Below are 24,935 nucleotides of genomic sequence, written 5' to 3'. Positions count from 1 at the left end.
TTTTTTTTTTTTTTTTTTTTTTTTTTTTTTTTTTTTTTTTTTTTTTTTTGCGATGGAGTCTCTCTCTGTCACCAAGGCTGGAGTGCAGTGGCCTGATCTCAGTTCACTGCAACCTCCACCTCCTGGGTTCAAGCAATTCTCCTGCCGCAGCCTCCTGAGTACCTGGGATTACAGGCGGTGCGACCTCATGCTCATCTAATTTTGTATTTTAGTATAGATGGGGTTTCCCCATGTTGGCCAGGCTGGTCTTGAACTCCTGACCTCAGGTGATCCAACTGCCTTAGCCTCCCAAAGTGCTGGGATTACAGGTGTGAGTCACCATGCCCAGCCTCGCATTTTAATTTAATAACCTCTTTAAAGACCTTATCTCCAGTGGCCAAACCCTGTCTCTACAAAAAAAAAAAAAAAAGAAATGAAAAAACATTAGCTGGGCGTGGTGGCACATGCCTGTGGTCCCAGCTACTGGGGAGGCTGAGGTGGGAGGATCACTTGAGCCCGGGAGGTTGAGGCTGCAGTGATCTGTGTTAGCTAGTGCTAACAGTCTGCGTGACAGGGCGAGATCCTGTCTCAAAAACAAACAAACAAACAAACAAAAACAGAAAAGACCTTATCTCCAAATACAGTCAAATTCTGAGGTCTTAGAGTTAGGCCATCAACATGTGAATTTTGGGGGCGGCACAGTTCAGTCCGTAACATCCTCCATATCTCAAATAATGTAAAAAAGTGACTGCAGGCGGTCATAAATCGTAATTCATCATACAGCTCCAGGGGATACAGTAAAGAAACCAGAACCCCTTACCTTGTTTAAATAAGTCAACGTGTTATAACAAGGTTTGTGGTCAAACTGGACTCTGTCAACTGCTTTGTCTTGGGAAAGGCACCGGGCTTCTCAGCATCTTGACAAAAAGATTGACTGCGGCTGGGAGTGGTGGCCTGCGCCCATAATCCCAGAACTTTGGGAGGCTGAGGCGGGAGGATCACCTGAGTTGGGGAGTTTGAGATTAGCCTGACCAACATGCAGAAACCCCATCTCTACTAAAAATACAAAAATTAGCCAGGTGTGTTGGCATATGCCTGTAATCCCAGCTACTTGGGAGGCTGAGGCAGGAGAATCAGCTGAACCCAGGAGGCAGAGGTTGCGGTGAGCCGAGATTGTGTCATTGCACTCCAGTCTGGGCAACAAGAGTGAAATTCCATCTCAAAAAAAAAAAAAAAGAAGATTGACTGGTAGTGGAGGGAAAGAGTGCAGGAGTCTGATGGTGCTGGGTGTCGCTTCAGACAGAGCATAAAGGAAGCAATGAGATGACTCTAGTTTCTCTCCCTCTCCTAGGATCTTTTTTTTTTGAGATGGAGTCGCCCAGGCTAGAGTGCAGTGGCCAGATCTCGGCTCACTGCAAGCTCCGCCTCCCGGGTTTACACCATTCTCCTGCCTCAGCTTCCCGAGTAGCTGGGACTGCAGATGCCTGCCACCTCGCCGGGCTAGTTTTTTTGTATTTTTTAGTAGAGACGGGGTTTCACCATGTTAGCCAGGATGGTCTCAATCTCCTGACCTCGTGATCCGCCCGTCTCGGCCTCCCAAAGTGCTGGGATTACAGGTTTGAGCCACCGCGCCCAGCTAGGATCTTATAATATTTTATTTCTAATTTTTACTAATAGACTTTATTTTTAGGGGTTTTAGTTTTTCAGAAACATTGAGTAGAAAGTAGAGAGGTACAACCTTATACATCCTTCCTGCAGTTTTCCTTATTATTAATATAGTACTAGCGAACATTTGTTACAACTGATGAACCAATATTGATACACTATTATGAACTACAGTCCATAGTTTACACTAGAGGTCACGCTGTATAGTTGTTTAGGCTTTGATGAATGCATAATGGCATGTATCCACCATTGTAGCATCATGCAGAATGGTTTCACCTGCACTAAATTTCCCTGCGCTCCACCTATTCTTCCCTCTCTCTCACCCTCCCTCAGCCCTGTCAAGACCTGGCAGTCACTGATCTTGTTACTGTCTCTACAGTTTTGCCTTTTCCAGAATGTCATATAGTTGGAATCATAGAGTGTGTAGTTTTTCAGACTGGTTCTTTTACATAGCAGTATGAATCTGAGGTTCCTCCCTGTCTTTTCACGGCTTGAGAGCTCATTTCCTTTTAGCATATTCCATTGTTGGTTTATCACAGTTTGTTTATTCATTCATCTGCTGAAGGACATCTTGGTTGCCTCCAAGTCTTGGCAATTGTGAATAAAGCCGCTATGAACATTTGTGTGTAAGTTTTTGTGTGAGCATAAATCTTCCTGTGATTTAAATACCGAGGAGTGCAATTGCTGGACAGTATGGTGGACTACGTTTAGCTTTGTAAGAAACTGCCAACGTGCCTTCCGCAATGGCTGTACCATTGGCATTCCCACCAGCAACGAAGGAGACTTCCTGTTGCTCCACATCCTTGCCAGCACTTGATGTAGTATTTTGGACTTTAGACATTCAAATAGGCTTGCAATAGTAGCTCATTGTTGTTTCAGTTTGCAATTCCCTGATGACAGGTAATGGTGAGTACCTTTTCATATGATTATTTGCCATCTGTATACCTTCTTTTATGCAATGTCTGTTCAGATCTTTTGCTTATTTTTTAATTGGGTTGTTTTCTCCCGAAATGTACTAAGAACCCTTAACACGCAGCACTGCACCCTGGGGAGCCTGAAACCCTGCACGACCGTGTGGAAAGAACACGGCCCTGTGCCAGATCCGCAGAGACTTACTGTGTGGAAAGAACACAGCCCTGCGTCAGATCCCCAGAGACTTACCATGTGGAAAGGACACAGCCCTGTGTCAGATCTGCGGAGACTGGCTTGGGCAGAAATCAGCACCTGGCCAGCCCAGAGGGTGGCTATGTGTATTGGAACAGTTAGACTTCTCTAATACAGGACAATGCAGGAAAATAAGTCCATTAGGCAGATTCAGAAAAGGTTTTTGTTTTCGTTTTAAGAAAATGATCATGAAGTAAAGGGAACAGTGAGTTTCAGGAGGAAGTAGTCAATTGAAACTGTTTACTGTAATTGATAACATAAAGTCACTGGCAACTAATTCTGTGATATCTAAATCTGCCACGTCAACTTCACCACCCTATTCTGGTTATTGCATTTTTAACTAAATAAGATGGAATAACTTTTTTTATAGTACTTAAAATCCTGTTTCTTCAAAAAGGGTTTGAGGAGGGGAGAAAACTTTATTTGACCTCATCACATTTAACTCTTAAAATATTCCTGTCTAAAAGACTTATTGAAACAGATTCAAATGAATATTCCAGCACAGCGGAAAAGACCAGCCCGGGCGGGCGCCTTGGGCCTAGTTAAAAGTTGACCCCGGACCTAACCGATTTATGTTATCTATAGATTCCAGACGTTGTAATAGACAGCACTGTGAAATCCCTGTCTTGTTCTTTTCTGTTCTAGAATTACCAGTGCTTTGGCCATATATCTCTCAACTTCCTGAGCCCCGTATAAACACATCCCACCATATGTCTCGCCCTCCATATGTCTCTCAAGCTTCCTGGGCACATCCGCACCATATGTCTTCCCCCACCATCATATCTTTGCAACTGCAAAGACTACCATATATCTCACTTTAGAAAGACCACCACCCTGGAAGTCCCGATAAGAACACAGGGCCGTTTGGAAAAGCCGCGGAACCAATAAAGAAAACTGGCTAATTGTATAAAACTTAAATGTTAATCAATTGTAATGCTTGTAACCTAGAGAATCCCTCGTTCCTCTGCGCGCAACTTTCTACCAACTCCCTGGTGTTACATTAGGCTATAAAAAGCAAGTACACGGCCCGCCCCTCTTGTATGGATGTAGAACCGGGGGACGCAAAGTTGCGAACTTGCATTAAGATCCTTGGCCGCTGGCTTTGACTCTGGACTCTGGTGGTCTTGCTTTGGGAATAAACGGTCTGGGCATAACATCTATGTTTGTATCTAGGTCCGGTCTTTGATTTTTCCTGGGGAACTGTTGACACTTTCATAATTTCAACCACTGTGTCAGCTTCATTTTTCAAAAGATACAGCTCTTTCCACTTTGTCATAATACCTAAATGAAGTAATACAAAACAAAAAGACAGGTACTATGGAGTCCTTGGATCTCCATAGTTCCTCTTAAACTTTTTCTTGCTTCAGGCAGAGATTCAAGAATATAAATGGAATATTAATTCAGCTTATCTCAAATGATGTTATCAATATTTCATGTATTTTTAAATTGAGGGTCAATTTAAAATTTCTGCTATATATACATTCAATTTATACTCAGTATAATTCATGTCAAAATTTTAAAACTTGATTTGGTGATCTATATATTGACTTTTTTCCATCTTATAAACATTTTAAACATACAGAAAATTGAAAGAATTATTCAATGAACATCTTACACCACAACTAAGTCTACATTTAACATTTTGTTGTCTTTGCATTATCACAAATAATTCCCCTAACACATATTCCTCCAACCATGAACCTGCCCTTTTTTAAATCAAAATAAGTTGTAGATACCTGTACATTTCCCTCCTAAATGCATCGACAATTGTATAATTTAGAGTTCAATGTTTGTTGAGTTTTTTTTGTTTTGTTTTGTTTTTGAGGTAAAAGGCACAGATCTGCTGCTATGGATGGAATGTTTGTGTGCCTCCAAATTGGAGGAGGGGCTTCTGGGAGGTAATCAGGTCAGGAGGCTGAATCCTCACGTTGGGATTAGTGTTCTTACGAGAGGAGGAGAGCTGGTCCTTTCTTTCTCTCTTCCTCCGCCCTCCACCATGTGCGAATGCAAGGAGAAAGTAGCTCTCTATAAACCAGGAAAAGCCTTTACAAGAACCTGACCATTATCTCTGACTTCCAGTCTCCAGAACTGTGAGAAATAGATGTTTGCTGTGTAAGCCAGCACTCCATGATATTCTGTTATAGCTGCCCACATTGACTAAGACCCCTGTGAAACCCTGAGACCTGTTAAATTACAGAGTGTTACTTTCACTCCCCAGTTCCCTCACCTGCCTTCTCAATCTGTCACCCGAGGCAAACACTGTTCTGATTTTTTCCACCATTCATTATTTTTGCTTTGTCTAAAACATCTTGCAAATGGAACTGCACACTGTGCCTTCTTAGCGTAGGCTTGTTTCACTCACCATGTTTGTCACTCATCATGTTGTGGCAGAGAGTTTTCTTTCCTTAGCTGTGGAGTACTATTATGTCGTGGGACTATACCTGTATCTTTATTCATTCTATTGATGGTACCCAGTTGCTTTTAGTTCTGTTATCAATAAAGTTACTATGAATATTCCTGTACAAGTCTTTTTGTGAATTTAGTTTCATATAGCTTCAATAAGTACCTGGAATTCAAATTGCGGAGCCACAGTTGGTGTATATATGCTTCGTATTATGATAAACTACTAAACTTTTCCCAAAGGTTTATGCCATTCTACACTCCTAGTAACCAAGAATTAGAGTTCTGGTTGATTCCTATTTTTGCACAGATCCGCTGTTGTCGGCTTTTTTTTTCTTTTAAGATGGAGTCTTGCTCTGTTGCCCAGGCTAGACTGCAGTTATGTGACCTGGGCTCACTGCAGCCTCCACCTCCCGGGTTCAAGCAATTCTCCTGCCTCAGCCTCCCGAGTAGCTAGGATTACAGGCCTGCGCCACCATGCCAGACTAACTTTTGTATTTTTAGTAGAGACAGGGTTTCTCAATGTTGGTCAGGCTGGTCTCAAACTCCCGAACTCAGGTGAGTAGACAATTATAACAACACACTGTAATGAAAGTTATTTGAATGTGGCCTCTGTCACATTACCTTCTGGTACACATCTCTTTTTGAATCAGATTTTCTTGGATAAGGGGAACCACTGTATGTGTTACTTGATTTTCTGTGTTTTGCTGAAAATACTGTGAACTCAGACATTTGGTGGTTGGGGTGAACTTGCCAACATGTGATTTTACGTTTTTTGTGGAAGGAATGATTTTTTTGAAAACTATTTATTGAGCATTTACTGTGTTTAACACTTTACTAGGTGCTGTGAGTAACCCAGATATGTTATACCCACTTGGACCTTATGGCCTAGTAAGGGGATTTACAGTGTAGGGAGACAGACCGAGGAGTAAATAAATACATATTAATACAAATGCTATGCAGCAAATGAAGAGGGTATTGTGAAAAAGGAAAAAAGAGCATAAGATAGACAGGATTGCCTTAGATGGTCACTATAGGCCTCTAAACAGATGACACATGGGCTGAAGTGCTAGGGAGGAAGAACTAGTCAAACGCATCTCAGTCCGTTCAGAATTTAAAACTGACTCTTAAGGCTAAGGTAAAGTATGTGTAGTGTGTACGGACCACCTACAGTCACATATAGGGAGGTGTGTGGCCTCTAACCCTGACCCACTGAATCAGTATCTGGAGGTTCTGGGGTTACAAATTTCATTTACTAAAAAACTTAATAGGAGATTTCAGTTACTGAAGTTTAAGAAGCACTGAGAGTTGTAACACCTCTTAATGTTCTATCAGCTACTCCAGAGTTATATTGTTCCTCAGATCCAGTTATGCTCCATTGCTAAAAGGAAATATGGCCGGGCGTGGTGGCTCACGTCCGTAATCCCAGCACTTTGGGAGGCCGAGGAGGGTGGATCGCGAGGTCAGAAGTTCAAGCCCAGCCTGGCCAATGTGGTGAAACCCCATCTCTACTGACGATTTCAGCCCCCGGGGGGGGCGGGGAGTCCTGGAATGCATCCTTGTGGATAAGTGGGGAGCTGTGTGTACATTATGACCAGTCCCGTAACCAAACCTAGCGTTTGACAAAGTAAGGCCTCGATTACAGCGGCATTCATTACCGTGAATGACAGCCAAAGTCAAAGTTTAGGGTGGTGATACTATTTTGAATTACGCCATAACGTTGTATTGCTCATAAGCTTCATTTCGACCAACATTATATACATACAAAAGGTATGTACCGTAAGGACACACAACAAGCTGGACAGCAGGAAAAAAAAAAAACACAACTTAGGATTTACCTAGTCAGCCGCTACCAGAGAGCAAGCACCGCGCAAGGCCGCTGAGGCTGGTGCTGTGGACGCGAGTAGTTTGAGGTCGGGCTGGTGGGGTAACCCCGGACCCAGCCGGGAAAATAACGGCTGACGCGACGCTAGTCACACTCCTAAAACCAACGCCCCAACAACGAGCTCAGCAACGCATCTCTTCCGGGAAGCGTGGCCGGGACGCAGGTCTCGCTGCGATTGCGCACTGGGGTTTCGCGTAAGGAACCAATAGGACGGAGGAGTGGGCGGGCTGTTGGCAGAAACCCGGATTCCGGTTCCGGTGGGCTTCCATCAGTCCGCTCCAGTGCTACGTGTCCCTGGCATTTTAGGTGTCGGTTGGGCAGGTGAGTTTCTTCCCGCCGGCAGGTACAGGCGAACCGGGCGGCCACGCCTTTGCGACTCGCGGGGGCGAGCCGGCGTGTCTTCCCGGGCGGCCGTCGCGGGGCGGGCGATGAGTGGTCCCCTGGCTCAAGTCTGGGGCCGGGGTCTGACAGCCGACATCCCACCAACTCGGCCTCTGCCGGAAGGCAAACCCAGCACCGCGGGCTCCCGGCGAGCGGGGTCGCCGGCCCGCGGCGTTCCAGGGCTTAGCGTCCTGCCCCGGCGTCTTTTGTGCTGCAGCCAAAGATGATGTCCTGCTGCCCGATCCCTTCGGGGTTGGCTCTGTGTGCGGGTGTGGAGTCCTGTCTGGGAAAAGCTGTACTCAGCTCTGGCCCTGCCCCCGCTCCCGTAGTTTAAAGTGAGGGCAGTGGTCTAGAGTCTAGTTCGAGAGATCATAGTTGGTTTTTGGGTCTCTACCCCTGACATTGAGTGCGGTATTGTGTGTAGCGTGCATTTTTCTGGGTAAAGAATTCTTAGCTTCCTTCGTGATAACTATGATTACAAAAAGTTTAAGCCCTTTGGATTTCAAGAGCAAAGTTAAGTGAAATACTGAGAAAACAGACATTACTGTGTTTTTGCCCCCAGAACGTTGCAGAATTCCTGGTGTTTCATTGACATTAATTCATTTCGTTATCCACAGCCTACATTAAGTGAGGAAACTGGGGCTTACAGAGGTTTACACTCCATAGCCAGTGATTTGAACTACCACCTGGGCACTGTTCTGAGTACTGGAAATGGAGGAAAATACAAGTAACACTTTGATCTCTTTACTTTCTATAGCAGTGGCTCTCAAAGCTAACATCGGATGACATTTCTGTTGGGTAATAGATTCTTCTAAAGAACATATATAGTAAAATATATAGCCCTGTTTCCTTAAAAGATGTTTTCAAATAGAAAAGTTTGGAATTTAGCTAGTATCTTCTCAGAATTTGCGTCTTGCTTTAGCTATTCTTTGTACTTTAGAGAAGTGTGTTGTATTGGCACGTTTTAGAAAAATCAAGGTTGAAATTCACGTTTGCCTCCATTCTAGGCTCTTGCAGCACCACAGTTGGCATTCACTGTACAAGACACTGGCTTCTGCATCGTTTAAAATAAAATATGGAAAGTAATTGTTGGATCTCAACATTGATGGTTCCTTAGGAGCGGTGAGGGGACTGTAGAATGAGAAATGGATGGGACTGCAGAGTCAGAAAAGGAATGGATGTGTTATCAATTGCTTAACCTTTTTTAACCTCTTAATAGAGATAGGCTTTTTATATTGCATGTGCTGTTCTTTGTCAGTGAAGATATCATGAGTCAGATCTGTGCTTATTGCCTTTGATCTGATAATTAACTGAAATTTACAAAAATAATATCAATTTAGGCTTTGGAGTTTGTTTTTTGTTTTATTTTAGGAGGTGGAATTGACCCATGTTAGACGTGAATTCAATGACTGGTCTCATTTACATCTTGATATCAATGAGTAAGTGCTTATATGATAACCAATACCAGTGAGTATCTTTGTTTGTTTTAAACAGGCAGTCATGGATCAGGTAATGCAGTTTGTTGAGCCAAGTCGGCAGTTTGTAAAGGACTCCATTCGGCTGGTTAAAAGATGCACTAAACCTGATAGAAAAGGTAATTGCTTGACTATGAGAAAAAAAATTAAATCTTTGCATTTTCTAAGCCTTTTGTTTGATTAACATCTTCTTGATTAATAGCCATTGCATTACTTTTGCCAACATTTTTATTGATTGATACTGCTCGATGGCTTTTAACATTGTCACTTTTCCTAAATTTTTTACTCTTGTCTAAATTTTATTTTATGTATTTTAAATGGTGTAAGATTATTTATCACAGCCTTATGTAACATTTTAGTTAATAATATTTTATGACTTTTAGTATCTTACATATTTTCTCTTTGGAAAAGCTTTGAAGTCTCCCTACTGAACTCCCACCCCAGTGAACAAAACCTTAACATGAAACCAACAATCTAGTTTTTGCCAAACTAGAAAGTTAATTTTGTTATTTATCATGATTCATGTGTTAAATTTATCTACTTGTATTCATTCATTGAGTTAGGAGCTGGTACTATACTAGAGAATATAACATGTATGTAATGTAATATATAATAAAGGGAATAGTCCTTGCTGTCATGGAGCTTAGACTCTATCAAGGAAGACTGTCCTAAACAAATTAATACAATTATGTTTTTTAATTACTGCTGTGGTAAGTATTATGGAAGATAACTAGAAGGAAGTTTGACAGCACATAATAGGAGGACTAACCAAGTCAGGAGATCAGGGAAAGCTTCTCTTAGGAAGTAACATAAAATGGTAACATTACCAGTGTAATGTTTTATAAAATAGTGCTCAATTCAGACAGTCTCACTCTGTTGCCCAGGCTGGAGTGCAGTGACGCGATCTCAGCTCACTGCAACCTCCGCCTCCTGGGTTCAAGCAATTCTGCTTCAACCTCCTGAGTAGCTAGGATTAGAGGCACCTGCCACCACGCCTGGCTCATTTTTGTATTTTTAGTGGAGCCAGAGTTTCACCGTGTTGGCCAGGCCGTTCTTAAACTCCTGACCTCAGGTGATCTGCTCGCCTCGGCCTCCCAAGTGCTGATATTACAGGCATGAGCCACCGTGCCCAGCCCAACTTGATTTTTCAAGCCTTATTTTTGGCTTCATCATAATAGCAAAGGCACTGGACCCATTGTTTATAATGTACCAGAAAAGGTATGTTTCTGCCTGTATAATCGATATGGTATAATAAAATTACAATGTTACGTTTTAAAACTTAAGAAAATAATGTATATTTTTTCATCCATGTCCTTATTTCGGTATTTTCTGGTCATTTGCTAAGAAGAAAAAATATTTTTAGTACTTGTTGATGAACTCACTAGCACAGACATGCACTGTTATGTTTCCTTAAATATCAACAAAACATGGAAATTTTAAAACCTGTCAAACAACTTGTTTACTGTTAACAGTTTCACCTTTTTATTTTTAAGTTATATATCTATTAACAGGAGAAATGTATACTAGTTAAGTTCATTTATATTGCTGATAGTTTTTTTCCCATACTTTCAGTGACAGTACAAAAAATATGTGAATTTCGTGTTTTTAAATGCAGAATTCCAGAAGATTGCCATGGCAACAGCAATAGGATTTGCTATAATGGGATTCATTGGCTTCTTTGTGAAATTGATCCATATTCCTATTAATAACATCATTGTGTAAGTAAACTTTATGAAATAGACTAGGATTGAATGAAACTTGAAACCATTTGAGATGACAGCCTGCTATTTTGTTAATACAGAGTTGCATCTCTTGACTTTTTAGTGCTGTTGGAGTCTACTGATATTTATGAGTATCTGATGATTGAGCGCCTTTAGATCTTAAATGATCTTTCCAGAAATTCTGTGTGCTAGGCACTATTTTCTTTAATAAATAAAATTTTACAGAGTCAAGAAAGTATTAAAGACACTCATATGTCACAAAGCCAGCATTGAAACCTAAGTCCTCTTTGTGCTGTTATCTTGTTAATCTCTAAGGAGCAGAGGAAATGCTTCCCATCCAAAAATCACTGCTATGATAGAATTCTAACTCTGGACCAGATTGCCTAGATCCAAATCCTTTTTCTTGTTATACAGTTGGTGTCCTAGCATCAGGCAATTTGCCTCACCTCTCTGTGCCCAGTTTATTCAGTGGGGATAACAGTTCTTACTTGGATTATGACTTTAAGTCATGTAAGGCCCCAGAAACAATTTGGGTAAGAATACGAGTGAAAGTTGTTACTGTAATGAGCCATTGATCCTGATGGGAGAATATCATAACTTTTAAGTATATTAGGAGGCAAAAAAGCCTGAGAAACATTGGGATCACTTTATTTGTTTCCAAATAATTTTGCTTTTTAAATTCGTTATAAGTCACTGGGACATGTTGTGGCATTGAGCAATTAGCAATTAGGTAATTCAGTTTAGGGTAAGGACTTAGTATGGGTTTTAGTACTTACTTACTCTGTAATTTTGTATGCATTTAATCTCAGCCTCATCCACTGTTTGGAGCTAATAAAATCTGTTATTACCTGGTAATAATATCAGGTAAGCACTGATATACCTCAAGTGCTTGTATCCATTAAAAGCACTGAATAAGTGTTAGTGGAATTAAGTGAACAACTTCAGGTTCTTTGCCTTTTCTGATGGTAATGGTGGCAATAGTAATTAACATTCATTGAGAACTTTCCATGTGCTATTGAAATCTATCTAATATCAATCAGTAATATCAATTGATTTCATGGGGTGGTGAAGTTTGAAGCAATGATTTTAAAAATTTCTAAACTATAAATCTCCTAAATACTAGGTGTTTTATCCCAGGTACTGGTACAGGTTGCCTTTTAAATGACAAGTAACAATGTATATTGTCAGAGGGATTTCTTAGTAGGGTACCGTAGTTATTAAGGTAAAATTGCCCCAAAGTGATATTCAGGATCATAAGTAGTTAGAACTAGATGGGCCCAAGTCACTGATACCTCGTTTGTCAGTTCAGAAATCCCTTTATTTTACCAGTGAGAAATGCCAACTGTAGAACTGTGGAGTCATGGGGAGAATACTGAAGTAGAATGAGGAAATCAGTAAAAAGAAGTGGCAGAGTCTCTGTCAGGTCCGTTCTTTTTCATACTTAGTGCTTCTGCTCTTCTTACTTCCCATTCTGTCATGAGACATATTTAATTGATAGGAAGTGTTTCTTTAAAATGATAACAAAATTAGTTTCCTGTGATAATCACCCTTCATTGTTCTTAGTTGTACCTTTCAGAAGAACATGTAAGCCCACCTTTTCCAATTTTTTGGTATACAAGCACCTTTCAAATTTTTTCGCCAGCCTTCACCTAACCTATATTTTTGTCCCTTTTGCCAGACATCACTGTCTGCCTTGGATCATACTCAGGTCCGTCTTTCACATTAGATTATGAGTTGTGAGGCAGACCTGCCTTGTTATTTATATTGTATGTCTCTCCTATAGAGTCTAGTCCGGAGCTCTCTTGTATCTGTTAAAAGCACTGAATAAGTGTTTGTTGAATTAAGTGAACAACTTCAGGTTCTTGCCTTTTCTAATGGTGATGGTGGCAATAATAATAGTTAACATTCATTGAGAACTTTCCATGACTCTGTGTGTCAACTCATTTAATCTTCATGAGGAAACTGAGGTATGGGGAGGCTAAATAACCACTTGGATTGCATGGCTAGTAATAGAGCAACACGGGAAACCTTTCAGAAGCTAGTTACCTAGAAAACTTTTCTTCTAGTTTAAAAAAATGGTTCCAGTGTTTAAGAAGGTAAAAAATCTATCTTTAGATATTTTTTAATCTTAATGTGAAGGCCAATTAAAACATCTTTTGAGAGACACTACAGAAAACTACTCTTTTCCCATGTTATACCATGATAGTTGTACAACTGAAAGGACTCTTGCTTTCCCTGCTTGAAAGAGGATAAATCATTGTTTAAATCATTTTGGAGATGGTAGAAAGGGAAATACTCATTGGGTTGAATTATCTTTTTTTCTTAAAATTTTTTTCTTCTTTTTCTTTATAATTATAGCAGTCAAAATTAATATTCACAGTATTAGAATTTAAAATAAGCACTTGCTGGCCTTTTAGTTACAGCAATACTATTTAATAGCATAAGCATTTAAAATGCTAAACATTAAAGTATATGCTCAGGGGTATTTTATGTAATAATTTTCTCTCTTTTTTTGAGGTGGAGTCTCACTCTCTTTCCCAGGCTGGAGTGCAGTGGCGCAATCTTAGCTTATTGCAGCCTCCGCCTGCCGGGTTCAAGTGATTCTCCTGCCTCAGCCTCCTGAGTAGCCGGGACTGCAAGTGCACACCACCATGCCTGGCTGCTTTTTTTGTAGTTTTAGTAGAGACACAGTTTCACCGTGTTGGCCAGGCTGATCTCGAACTCCTGACCTCAGGTGACCTGCCTCCCTCAGCCTCCCAGAGTGTTGAGATTAGAGGTGAGAACTACTGCGCCTGGCCTATTTTATTTAATTTTCTTCTGGTAATGGAATTATTTTGCTTTAACATTACTAAAATGTGTATCTGACTATGCAGGTTTAATGTTTATGCTTTTAAAACTCAGAAGTTCTTCGGTAGAAAAGGTGATTTTTGTTTTCATCATGACTAATGCAGATTTTGGAATGATTTTGGTAAGATGCGGTGGTTGAGTACCTTGTGCTCATGTGCAGTCTATTTTCTGCTGGTGTGTTGACGTTATCAAATAGAAAAACTTCTCAGCTAACCATCCTGTCATATAATTGATGTTTTTTGTTGTGTTCAGAAAGGCTAGACTGTTCCAAAATGGCATTTCCTGAATGAGCATTGTGAGTTTAGACATAGACCTCTGCCAGTAACCACATCATCTTTTCAGGTCCAGGATTTTAAAGTTCATTGTGCCATTCTTTTATGCCATCTTTAGATAAAGTTAGGTGGGATTCAAATAATTGGTCTTAAGCCATTGAAGTTATAGCATTTCAAATAATAATAATTATTAAAATTATATCTCTGCTCAGAAGTAATAATTTTTCTTTCTTTTACAGTGGTGGCTGAATACATTTTGCAAGAGAGTTTTTCATCTTAGAGACTGGTGAACAATTGTGAGGGTGTGAGAAGCTCACAGAATACAAATTTGCCTGTATGTTTTGTGGGTTTTTTTCCTTTCAAGATGTTTTCTATTTCTAAATTAAAGTAATTTCAAAGTAAATGAATATCTCTTTTTTCTGTCATAGATACTTATCACATTTCAGTGATAGAAAATAGTAGTTTCTTTCTCTGAATAATTTAGTTTATAAGAGAAATGAAAGAGCCTGGTGAAATATTACACTTTCTGAGAGCTCTTCTGTTTTAGCCCCTTTGTGCTAGTATTACAAAATACCTGAGACTGGGTAATTTATAAATAATAGAAATTTATTCTCACAGTTCTGGAGATTGAGAAGTCCAAGATCAAGGTACCAGCAGGTTTGGTGTCCAGTGAGGGCCTGGTCTCTGCTTACAAGCTGGTGGCTTAGATGTTGTGTCCTCACGTGGCAAAAGGGATAGACGGGCAAAGGGCCTTCGTCCCATTCATGAGAGAAGAGCCCTTGTGACCTCCTCACCTCTTAAAGGTCCTACCTCTTAATACTATTACATTGGAGATTAAATTTCTTCATATATATATATGTATGTGCGTCTTGCTGTGTCGCCCAGGTCATGGCTCACTGTGACCTCAAACTCCTGAGCTCAAGCCATCCTCCTGCTTCAGCCTCCCGGGTAGCTGGGACTACAGGCGCATGCCACCATGTCTGTCTAATTTTTTGTAGAGATAGGGTATCGCTATGTTGTCCAGTCTGGTCTCGGACTCCTGGTCTCAAGCAATCCTCCCACCTCGGCTCCCAAAGCACTATGATTACCCGGCTAAGCCACTGTGCTTGTCTGGAGATTGAATTTCAACATGAGTTTTTGAGGGACATAAACATTCAAGTTATAGTATGTGCTATCAGATAAATGTTTATGGTCAAAGAAGAAACAGTAAATAAAGTATGGTGATTCCTTATTAGAATTTGAGGTAGGGTAGGAGTTTTTCTGTAAGCACTTAATTTTTTTTTTTCTTTTGAGATGGAGTTTCGCTCTTGTTGCCCAGGCTGGAGTGCAATGGCACTATCTCAGCTCACCGCAACCTCTGCCTCCCTGGTTCAAGCAGTTCTCCTGCCTCAGCCTCCCGAGTAGCTGAGATTACAGGCATGTACCACCACACCCGGCTAATTTGGTATTTTTAGTGGATATGGGGTTTCTCCATATTTGTCAGGCTAGTTTCGAACTCCCGACCTCAGGAATTTTAAACAGGTAGTCAAAATTATTATAGTTTAGAAGCTACTTGAAAGTTTCCTAGAATTACGGTTAAAACTTAAAAGTGAGAGATCCTCTTCTAGATGTGCTAAATTAGTCACTCTGTCTTGAACATTGGCGTTCTGAATTTTATTAAGAATTCGCTGATAAGAGTCTGAAATGAAAAGGGGACTTATCCTCTTTCCCCTTAAAAAAAAAAAACTAAAGCCAGGTGCAGTGGCTTACATCTGTAATCTTAGCATTTGGGAGGCTTACACAGGAGGATTGCTTGAGACCAGGAGTTCAAGACCAGCTTGGGCAACATAGCAAGACCTCAACTCTACAAAAAAATTTAATAGTTAGCCTGGTGTGGTGGCACGTACCTGTAGACCCAGCTGTTTGGGAGGCTGAGGTGGGAGGATCTCTTGTGCCCAGGAATTTGAGGCTGCAGTGAGCCATGATTGTACCACTACACTCAGCCTGGGTGACAGAGTGAGATCTTGTCTCTAAAAATAAAATACAAACAGTAATTTAAATTTGAGTTTATTCCCCCTTTTTAAAAAAAGCAATTGCATTGCTTCAATTTGTTCATTCAATGTTTAGTTATTGAGCTTTATTTCCCTACTTCTAATATTTTTAAAAAATTTGTTAGCAAAACATGTTTAAATGTTCTTTCATCCTCAGTAAGGTAGGGAAGTGTCTAATTAGTGTGGCTAGACAGTATTCATCAGTTTTGGAATGCACGGTTTAGAGATTCTGGTCTGTTTTGTAGTAACAGTAACAAATTTTTCTGCCTACTTATGAAATGTTGACAGTGTTTCAATCTTGAATTAATTGATGTCTTCAAAAACAAAAATGCAGTGAAAGGCCGGGTGCGGTGGCTTATGCCTGTATCCCTACCCTTTGGGAGGCAGAGGTGGGTGTTTCACGAGGTCAGGAGTTCGAGACCAGCCTGGCCAAGATGGTGAAACCCCATCTGTACTGAAAATACAAAAATTAGCCAGATACACTGTCGGGTGCCTATAATCCCAGCTACTCAGGAGGCTGAGACAGGCGAATCACTTGAACCTGTGAGGCAGAGGCTGCAGTGAGCCAAGACCATGCCTCTGCACTCTAGCCTGGACCACAGAGCAAGACATTTGTCTCAAAAAAAAAAAATACAGTGAAAATTTGGTAATCTCTAAGCTTAAGGAGACCATATAGTCACATTTATAGCTATTAGCTGCTTAAAGACCAAAATTGTATGTGCACATATAAGCAAGTGCATGTATACTTGTATATGTTTACATATATGTATGTCTATATAGATATTTACATACATGCACCTATATACATGTATGTTTTAAACACTTATGGTAGAAATTCTAAAATGTAGATTTGCCATTGGCAAATGTGTATTATGTTGTTGGTTAAGATGATTCTGAACATTAATACTTTTTGACATAAGATGATTGTAAATTCCTGTTTATAGCATACATTTAGGCTGATTATTTTGATGACTTACTTGGTTCTTGACACATGAGTGGATAAGGTATTACATGAATATTTTGTATGTACAAATGCAAATGAAATGAGGGCTGACCAAGAACTCTGGTGACAGAGCAGAGTAACCTTCACAAGCAACAGTTGCATTTCTTAAGTAGGAAAGAATAAGTAGATTTTTCTTATTCGCCCTACTCCTAACATATATGAGAACTGGCACGTTGTGCTGTGAAAAAGTACTTATTAAACTTCACCATGCATGAATCACCTGAAGGAATTTCTTAAACATTTTCTATTTTTTAAATACCTGTAGCAAAACATACTAATTCACTTCCTGTGGCAGTTCCCCAGTTTCTCTTCTTTGCAAGCAAAGTCATCTCATTTTTCTTCAGGTTGTGTACCACATGTATGAGTATGTGAACAACACGTTTTGTTCACCTGTTTTAACATCATGTAATTGGAATCATGCGTTCGTATTCATCTGTGACTTGCCTTCTCTCTAAAAATAGTGTTTTTGAGGTTATGCATGCTGCTAACATAGCTGCAGCAACTGTGGTCCATTTATTTGCACTGGTATATAACTTACTGTTACGAAATTATTCTGTAACTTTTTCATTTGTTTTATTATTGATGGACATTTGGGTTGTTTTCAGTTTTTTGCTTTTAACAATTGTTCTTCTAAGTTTTCTGCTAAGAATGTGGGTATACATGTCTTCTGGTATAGCTGTGCAAGCATTTCATTTGTTCTCATACCTTAGTAAAACTGCAGTGTCAAAAGTATGTCCATATTCAGCCTTGGTAATGCCCATCATTTTCTGAAGTTGTGCTAATTTCTACCCCTCCAGTAAGAGACTCCTGCTCTACATTCTCCTATTAGTACATTGTGCCTGTGTTCTTTTGTTTTGGCAGGTGTTTTCATTTACTTTATGGTGTTTTGGGATGAAGGAATGCTCAGTGATACTATTACTGTATGAATGTTTTCACCTAACATTTGTAACTTTTGTGTGTATTATTATTATTATTGTCAGCTTCTTTTAGGATTGCCCAGTTTCCTCTTCACAGACCAGTGCTTTCCACCTTTCTGAAATACAAGACTCACCTGGGCACTTGCCCCACCTTAGATCTACCACATCAGCATGTCTAGATGTTGAGCCTTGGATTCTTTGCTTTATACAAATGCTCTTAGATGGTGATTCTTAACATCATTTGAGATTGAGAAACGTTACCCAGCCACACAGCTCATCTTTTCAGCTAAAGCCCAGCTGGAGGTCACTAGCTTGTTGTATTATGACTTTTATAGTAGAAAATGCTCCCATGTAACTAGCTGCATGTAACTACTCAGAAACATGGACAGCTTCATTCAGAAAAGAATACTTCTGAAGTACGACTGCACAATTCTCATTCTAAGATCTTTAAATGCTTAGCTCGGGCAACCATGCAGAGCAGGGTAGAGGTCAGTAAAATTAAAATCTTGTATTTCTGATTCCTTTTTAAGGCACGTACCAATGCATTATTTACTCAGAACCTCTCTTGTCTCTGAGGAATTAATTCTAACTGACAATAGGTCATCTCCTGCCAACGTAAAAGAACAAAGTGTGGCTGGGCATGGTGGCTCATGCCTGTAATCCCAGCACTTTGGGAGGCTGAGACGGGTGGATCACAAGGTCAGGAGTTTGAAACCAGCCTGGCCAATATAGTGAAACCCTGTCTCTACTAAAAATATAAAAAATTAGCCGGGCGCAGTGGCACACACTTGTAGTCCCAGTTACTTGGGAGGCTGAGGCAAGAGAATCACTTGAAACCGGGAGGCAGAGGTTGCAGTGAGCCGAGATTGTGTCACTGCACTCCAGCCTGGGCGACAGAGTGAGACTCTGTCTCGAAAAAAAAAAAGAAAAAGTACCTTAATTTGTTTAATTCAATCTCAAAGCATCTGAGCATCAACTAGGCATCAAAATAGTTCTCCTTTGTGAATAATTACATACATATCACTGACAAACAATGAAAGCCTGGTGAGATTGCAGTTGCTAAAATGGGGAAGATGAGGAGAAGGGTAGATGTTGGAGAATGGCTAGGAGTTCGGTTTGGGGAACGCTGGTTTGAAATACTTGTTAGTGAAGTAGAGGTTGAATGTGCAGTTGGATGTACTGGTCTGGAGTTCCGAGGCGATGTTTCAACTAGAGATACGGATTTGCGAATCGTGAAGCCAGAAGAAAGGGTTTCCAGGAATCAGTGAGCAGGTGAACCAAATGCTGCTGATAGGTTGTGTGAGATAAAGATAGAGATTTGACACAGACTTAGCAATGTAGAGGTTGGTTGTGATCTGGAGGGCCTGGCTGGGGTGGTTCAAAAGACAATGATGGGGAGTTAAGGAGTATGGACAAACTGCTCCTGTGATTTTTGTAAAGGGCAGTAGGTTAAAGGGGTATTCAGGTTGAGAGGGGATTTATTTTTAATATGAGAGAACTAGCAGTGTTTTTTTTTTTNGAGTGCAGTGGCGCGATCTCGGCTCACTGCAAGCTCCGCCTCCTGGGTTCACGCCATTCTCCTGCCTCAGCCTCCCCAGTAGCTGGGACTACAGGCACCCGCCACCATGCCCGGCTAATTTTTTGTATTTTTAGTAGAGACAGGGTTTCACTGTGGTCTCAATCTCCTGACCTTGTGATCCGCCCGCCTCGGCCTCCCAAAGTGCTGGGATTACAGGCGTGAGCAGTGTGTTTTTATGGTGATAGGAATGGTCTGAGAGGGGAAAATTGATAAGGAGGGAGTGAGAAGAAGGGGAGTCTGTGGTTCAAGTGGCAGTGGGAGTAACTCATTCTTGCTGATGAAGGAGAATATGGGTACAGAATCAGATTCTTTCCAAGGAGGAGATGACAGGAGGAAAAAGTGAGGTTGAGGACACATGTCAGAGAGTGATAGAGTAGTTCCATGGAATTCAAGCTAGGTAAGAAGTAGAAGGCAAGATGTGGGTGAGGGGCAACATAGACTGTGTACCAGAGAGGTACAGGTTTGTTTACATTGAGGTCCTAAGGAGAATTAACTGGAAAGGTAGAATTGCTGGTTGCAAAGTACAATGCTTGGATTTGAATTATGGAGGGCCTGTAGTTATTGGTAATGACCAATTATAACATTGGAAAGACCATGGGATTCAGTAGCTAATATAGGTTGAAAATCAAGATTCTTGGAGATGAGGAAGTCAAGAAGCTGGGAGGCCACTGTATTGAGAAGGATTATGTTTGTGGATATTAAATTACTGTGAATTACCATAGAAGTAGGGTTGGAAAGAAGGACAGCAAGCCAGGAGCCAGTGTCTTCCGGGGCATGGTGTGAGGGCATGATGACTGGAGGTGAGTGCTGTTTCAGATGAATACTGTTAGGAGGGGTAGTGGATGCTGCTGACTGATGCTACACGTGTCAGAACTGGAAGGTGGAGGTGTGAGAAGAGGATGATCTGGAAGTTGCTTTGAGGAACAAGGAGAAGCTGCCTGACCTCCAGCCCCAGTGTTGTGACTAGGATGAGAGAGGGAATGAAATCTCCATGAATAGGGCTACAGGCTGTACAGTGCTGGAACAGCATAAGGGGAAAGGAAATGTTCTGAAATTAGGCTGAAGTGTTTGAGATTCTCTATAACTGACCATGGATTCTGAAGGGCAGCGTGGAAGGGTTTCGTGACTTAAGGAAGGGTGAAAGATGGAATCAGAAAAAGAAATAAGAGAGCGGCTTATGAGGGATGGTCAGGAGTCTTGGTCTTCTGAAGTGAGTAGGAATTAAGGGCATGATGGTTTTTGCCCTTCTTTTCCTGAGAGTAGTGAGGCAACGTAGTGAGATTCACTGAGGCAAGGCAGTGAGACTGGAGGACAGAGGAGGGTGTGGTTCTGAGGCCCGCTCTTCATGTGCTGGTGGTGCTAGGAGCAGAGCTTCCCACACTACAGTGTGCTGATGAACCACCTGAAGGTCTTGCTGCAGATCCCAGTTCGAGAAGTGTGGGAGGAGGCTGAGATTTCACATTTCTATAGAACTTGCATGGACTCCCAGGCAATGCTGATGCTACTTTGAGGAACAAGGCTGGAGGAGACAGAAAATTTAGTTTTATCGAGAGCCCATTGGCTCCTGCATTGGAGGCATTCGTGAGAGTATTCATAATACTTATACCAGCTTGTGTGTATCGGGTGCGGTGAGAAAGGTTTTCTTGAGGAGCATATATTGTAGAGGAAAATTTTAGGATACATTGGATTCCAAAAGGCAGATACTAGAGGTAATATGGTGTTGTCTCAAAGGATGGATACATGTTTTGTTCCTCAAAGTTTCCTAGACTTGGCACATTGCTTCAAGAGAAGCTGTGACAATAAGACAGTATCAAGAAACAATCAACTTTGTGCTTTTTTACCTGATGACTTGAAAATTTACTTTTCCCAAATCAGTCAGAGGCAACACATTGCCTGCCGAAGAAGGGACTAGTGTGGAGTGAGTAAAAGGAGCTGTACAAAGGCAAAGTTGAAGTTTTATTCAATGTATAGGACAGACCTTTTGAGAATCAAAGGTAAATCTTGAGGATAGGAAGGCACAGGGTAGTATATGGCATAACAGTAGAACTAGAAGGAGGTAGGTGTGTAGAGGAAGGAAGAGACCGCTGTCATCCTCACTTGCTCTTGGGTTTGGGAAGAAACCAGTGGATCCTATAGGAATTGGGGTGTGGGCTAGGAGAGAAGGAGGTCTGACCTGGTAGGAAGTGAGGGAGGGAATGAGGCTCCCTCTTAGACAGAGGCCAGTACTTCTTGGGCCACACCAGGGAAGCACCCAGGGAGAGCTTAGCCTGTATTTGTAGACCATTTCCTTGTAGGGAATGAATTTGGAGGGAATAACACAAACTGTTTTGGAAGAAAAACTATGTGGCTTTGCCTCCTGTGGGGTGTGGGCCTTCCATGGATATCTCAGAATAATGCCTGGTGTTACCTGGCAGGCATTTGACTATTTGTGCTTGAACTCTCTCCTGGCCCCCATGTGACCTGCCCTATGAGGACAACTGTCACACTTTTGTAAAGAACCAGAACACTCATAAGCTCTCCTAGGATGGCGACCTTGGACCCCCCAATGCAGTAGAAATGTGGAAAGGGTGGCACACAGGTATGTTATAACTACTGTTGTTATAAAATTAATCCCTATTAACTTTGTAAGAGGCAATTTTAGGGTGCAAACTCTACAAAAGCAGAGATCTTTGTTGTTTTCATGGATGCGTTCCACAAACAAAACAGTGCCTGACACAGGATAGAGGTTCAAATACTTATTGGCGAATGAACACGAATGGTTACTGTATTAATCTTAAAATCCCTTGCATGTTAGAGAAGGTAGTACTGAAAAATGCTTCAGTGAATTTCCAGCCAGTCTGTATCATAATGAAAGGTCCACCATAAGAGTGGATGTCGGGGAGAGGGTCTGGCGTTGGTCTCAATGTAGGTAGGCATAAGGCAAGACAAAGAAGCATAGGTGACTGCAAAGATAGGGCATGAGAAAGCTCCCCTGTAATGAAATGAAAATTATTTTAGCCAAAAGCTTCCTGTTGTCATACTAAGCAGTATATTACATTGCCAGCCACAAAGAGTCTAATGGTCTAAGAGCTAAATGGAAGTTTAGCTTAGGTAGTAATTAGAGAACAACATTTATAATTTGGGTGATGGGTCCACTTGAAGCCCAAACCTCACCATTACACAGTATATGTGTGCAACAAATGTGTACATTGTGAACCCTGAAAATTTGGGACAGGTCTTAGTTAATTTAGAGAGTTTATTTCCTGGTTCCTTTTACGTTGTTTTATGTATAACCTTTAAGCTTTGAATTACACAAAAATTTTTAACCTTTTTTTAAAAAAGGACACACTTTTTTTTTTTTTTTTTGCAAGAACATTTTCCTACAATATATATTTATTGGAAAATACCCCAATAATGAAGTATCTATTATTTAACTTAATATAACTTTATATTCTAAATTATAACCGGTTTATCTATAAGTATTTATCCCATTACATTTAATTGTTTACCTAGATTATTTATGAAAACTCTGATAATCATGAATTTAAAGTTATGAAACTGCCACCGCAAAATTATAACTGAGAGTGAAACAAGATTTGCCCTAATTGACTCCATATTGCTCTTAACCTCCACGCTGTACTTGTTCAGTCCTAGGCATCAGCTGAACTAAATTTGGGAGGAAATTAGCTTATAGCTCTGAAACAAAGATAACAGTGCTTTCTCAAAACAAACCTCCTTACTGCCAATGGACTAGACTGCCTAAAGCCCCAGGATTAGAAGTTACGGTAATCTTACTAAATTCAAGATGCAGCTATTTTCAGTAAACCCCTATCAATATCTTATTTATTAAAAATTACACAAGCAAACATCATTCTGTTTTGGGCTGAGTTTATAGTTTTGAAAGCCCTATGACAAATTTTGATGTCTTACAGTATTTGTCAGGGATAACTATGAAATTGTTTGATTAATAAATGCAAAACAAAAAATGTATGTTGGCAATTCTTAAGACATTTCTAATTTTCTTTTTCTTTTTCTTTTTTTTTGAGACTAAGTTTCACTCTTGTTACCTAGGCTGGAGTGCAGTGGCGCTATCTTGGCTCATTGCAGCTTCCTCTTCCTGGGTTCAACCGATTCTCCTGCCTCAGCCTCCCAAGTAGCTGGGATTACAGGCATGTGCCAGTACTCCCGGCTAACTTTTGTATTTTTAGTAGAGATGGGGTTTCACCACATTGGTCAGGCTGGTCTCCAACTTCTGAACTCAGGTGATCTGCCCATCTTGGCCTCCCAGATTGCTGGGATTACAGGCAAGAGCCACCGTGTCCAACCTCTAATATTTCTTTACGAATAATTTTAAAGCTAGTGTATTTATTAAAGAATTTACTGGCTGTGCGCGGTAGCTCACGCCTGTAATCCTTGCACTTTGGGAGGCTGAGGCGGGTGGATTACCTGAGCTCAGGAGTTCGAGACCAGCCTGGGGCTACTCAGGAGGCTGAGACAGGAGAGTCATTTGAACCCAGGAGGCAGAGGTTGCAGTGAGCCGAGATCACGCCACTGCACTCCAGCCTGGGCAACAGAGTGAGGCTGTCTCAAAAAAAAACAAAATTTGGCCCGGAGCGGTGGCTCATGCCTGTAATCCCAACACTTTGTGGGCCTGAGGTGGGCAGATAACCTGAGGTCAGGAGTTCGAGACCAGCCTGGCCAACTCGGTGAAACACTGTCTCTACTAAAAATACAAAAACATTAGCCAGGCATGGTGGTGGGCGCCTGTAATCCCAGCTACTCAGGAGGCTGAGGTAGGAAAATCACTTAAACCAGGGTGGTGGAGGTTGCAGTGAGCTGAGATCGTGCCATTGCACTCCAGACTGGGAGACAAAAGTGAGACTCCGTCTCAAAAGAAAAAAGATTTTACTTGTTGCATAAACATGAAAAGCGTGTGACCACTCTTTTCAGTATCTGATTTAAGTGCTTTTATTTTCTTGAAACCAGTTAGAGCTCTTTTATATATTTTTAGTAGTGAAACATTTTGTATACAACACATAAATACATATAAAGACATATTAGGCATGCCAATGGAAGTACATTTATTTATTTATTTATTTTCCCTTTTGAGACAGTCTTGCTGTCTCCCAGGCTGGAGTGCAGTGGCGTGATCTTGGCTCACTGCAAGCTCCGCCTCCTGGGTTCACGCCATTCTCCTGCCTCAGCCTCCTGAGTAGCTGGGACTACAGGCGCCCGCCACCACGCCCGGCTAGTTTTTTGTATTTTTAGTAGAGACAGGGTTTCATCGTGTTAGCCGGGATGGTCTCAATCTCCTGACCTCATGATCTGCCCACCTCAGCCTCCCAAAGTGCTGGGATTACAGGCGTAAGGCACCATGCCCGGCCTGGAAGTACATTGTATAGATTTATAAAGTCACCTCCCTTTTTTTTTCTCTAGCTTAGACTTTCAGATTCTTGATAACCTCTTTTACAACCCTAGGCAGTTGTCAGCTAAGTAGCTCTAAATTTGCACATTAAGCAACTCAGTTTGTGAAAACCAAATAGCAAAATTTACCTCACTTAAGGTACAAAGAGAAAAGGTCTGGTGGTGCTAGAGGGAGACACTTTTATTTTTCTTTGAGCCAAATTAAACATAAAAT

At 41.0% G+C, this 24,935-nt stretch overlaps 1 protein-coding gene across 1 annotated transcript; it reads left to right on the top strand.

Moving 5' to 3' along the window:
• The first annotated feature begins 7,316 nt into the window (after positions 1–7,316).
• SEC61G (SEC61 translocon subunit gamma) lies at positions 7,317–14,192 on the top strand. The gene is made up of 4 exons (XM_017862144.1): positions 7,317–7,414; positions 8,969–9,068; positions 10,565–10,667; positions 14,029–14,192. The coding sequence occupies exons 2-4, from the start codon at positions 8,975–8,977 to the stop codon at positions 14,036–14,038; spliced, it is 207 nt and encodes a 68-aa protein (XP_017717633.1). The 5' UTR covers positions 7,317–7,414; positions 8,969–8,974; the 3' UTR covers positions 14,039–14,192.
• Positions 14,193–24,935: the final 10,743 nt, after the last annotated feature.

The sequence above is a fragment of the Rhinopithecus bieti genome, unplaced genomic scaffold (genome assembly GCF_001698545.2).
Source record: "Rhinopithecus bieti isolate Rb0 unplaced genomic scaffold, ASM169854v2 scaffold_63861, whole genome shotgun sequence".
NCBI classification, from domain to species: Eukaryota; Metazoa; Chordata; class Mammalia; order Primates; family Cercopithecidae; genus Rhinopithecus; species Rhinopithecus bieti.
Note: the sequence above shows the minus strand (reverse complement) of the source record. Positions and strands in the feature narration are given on the sequence as shown.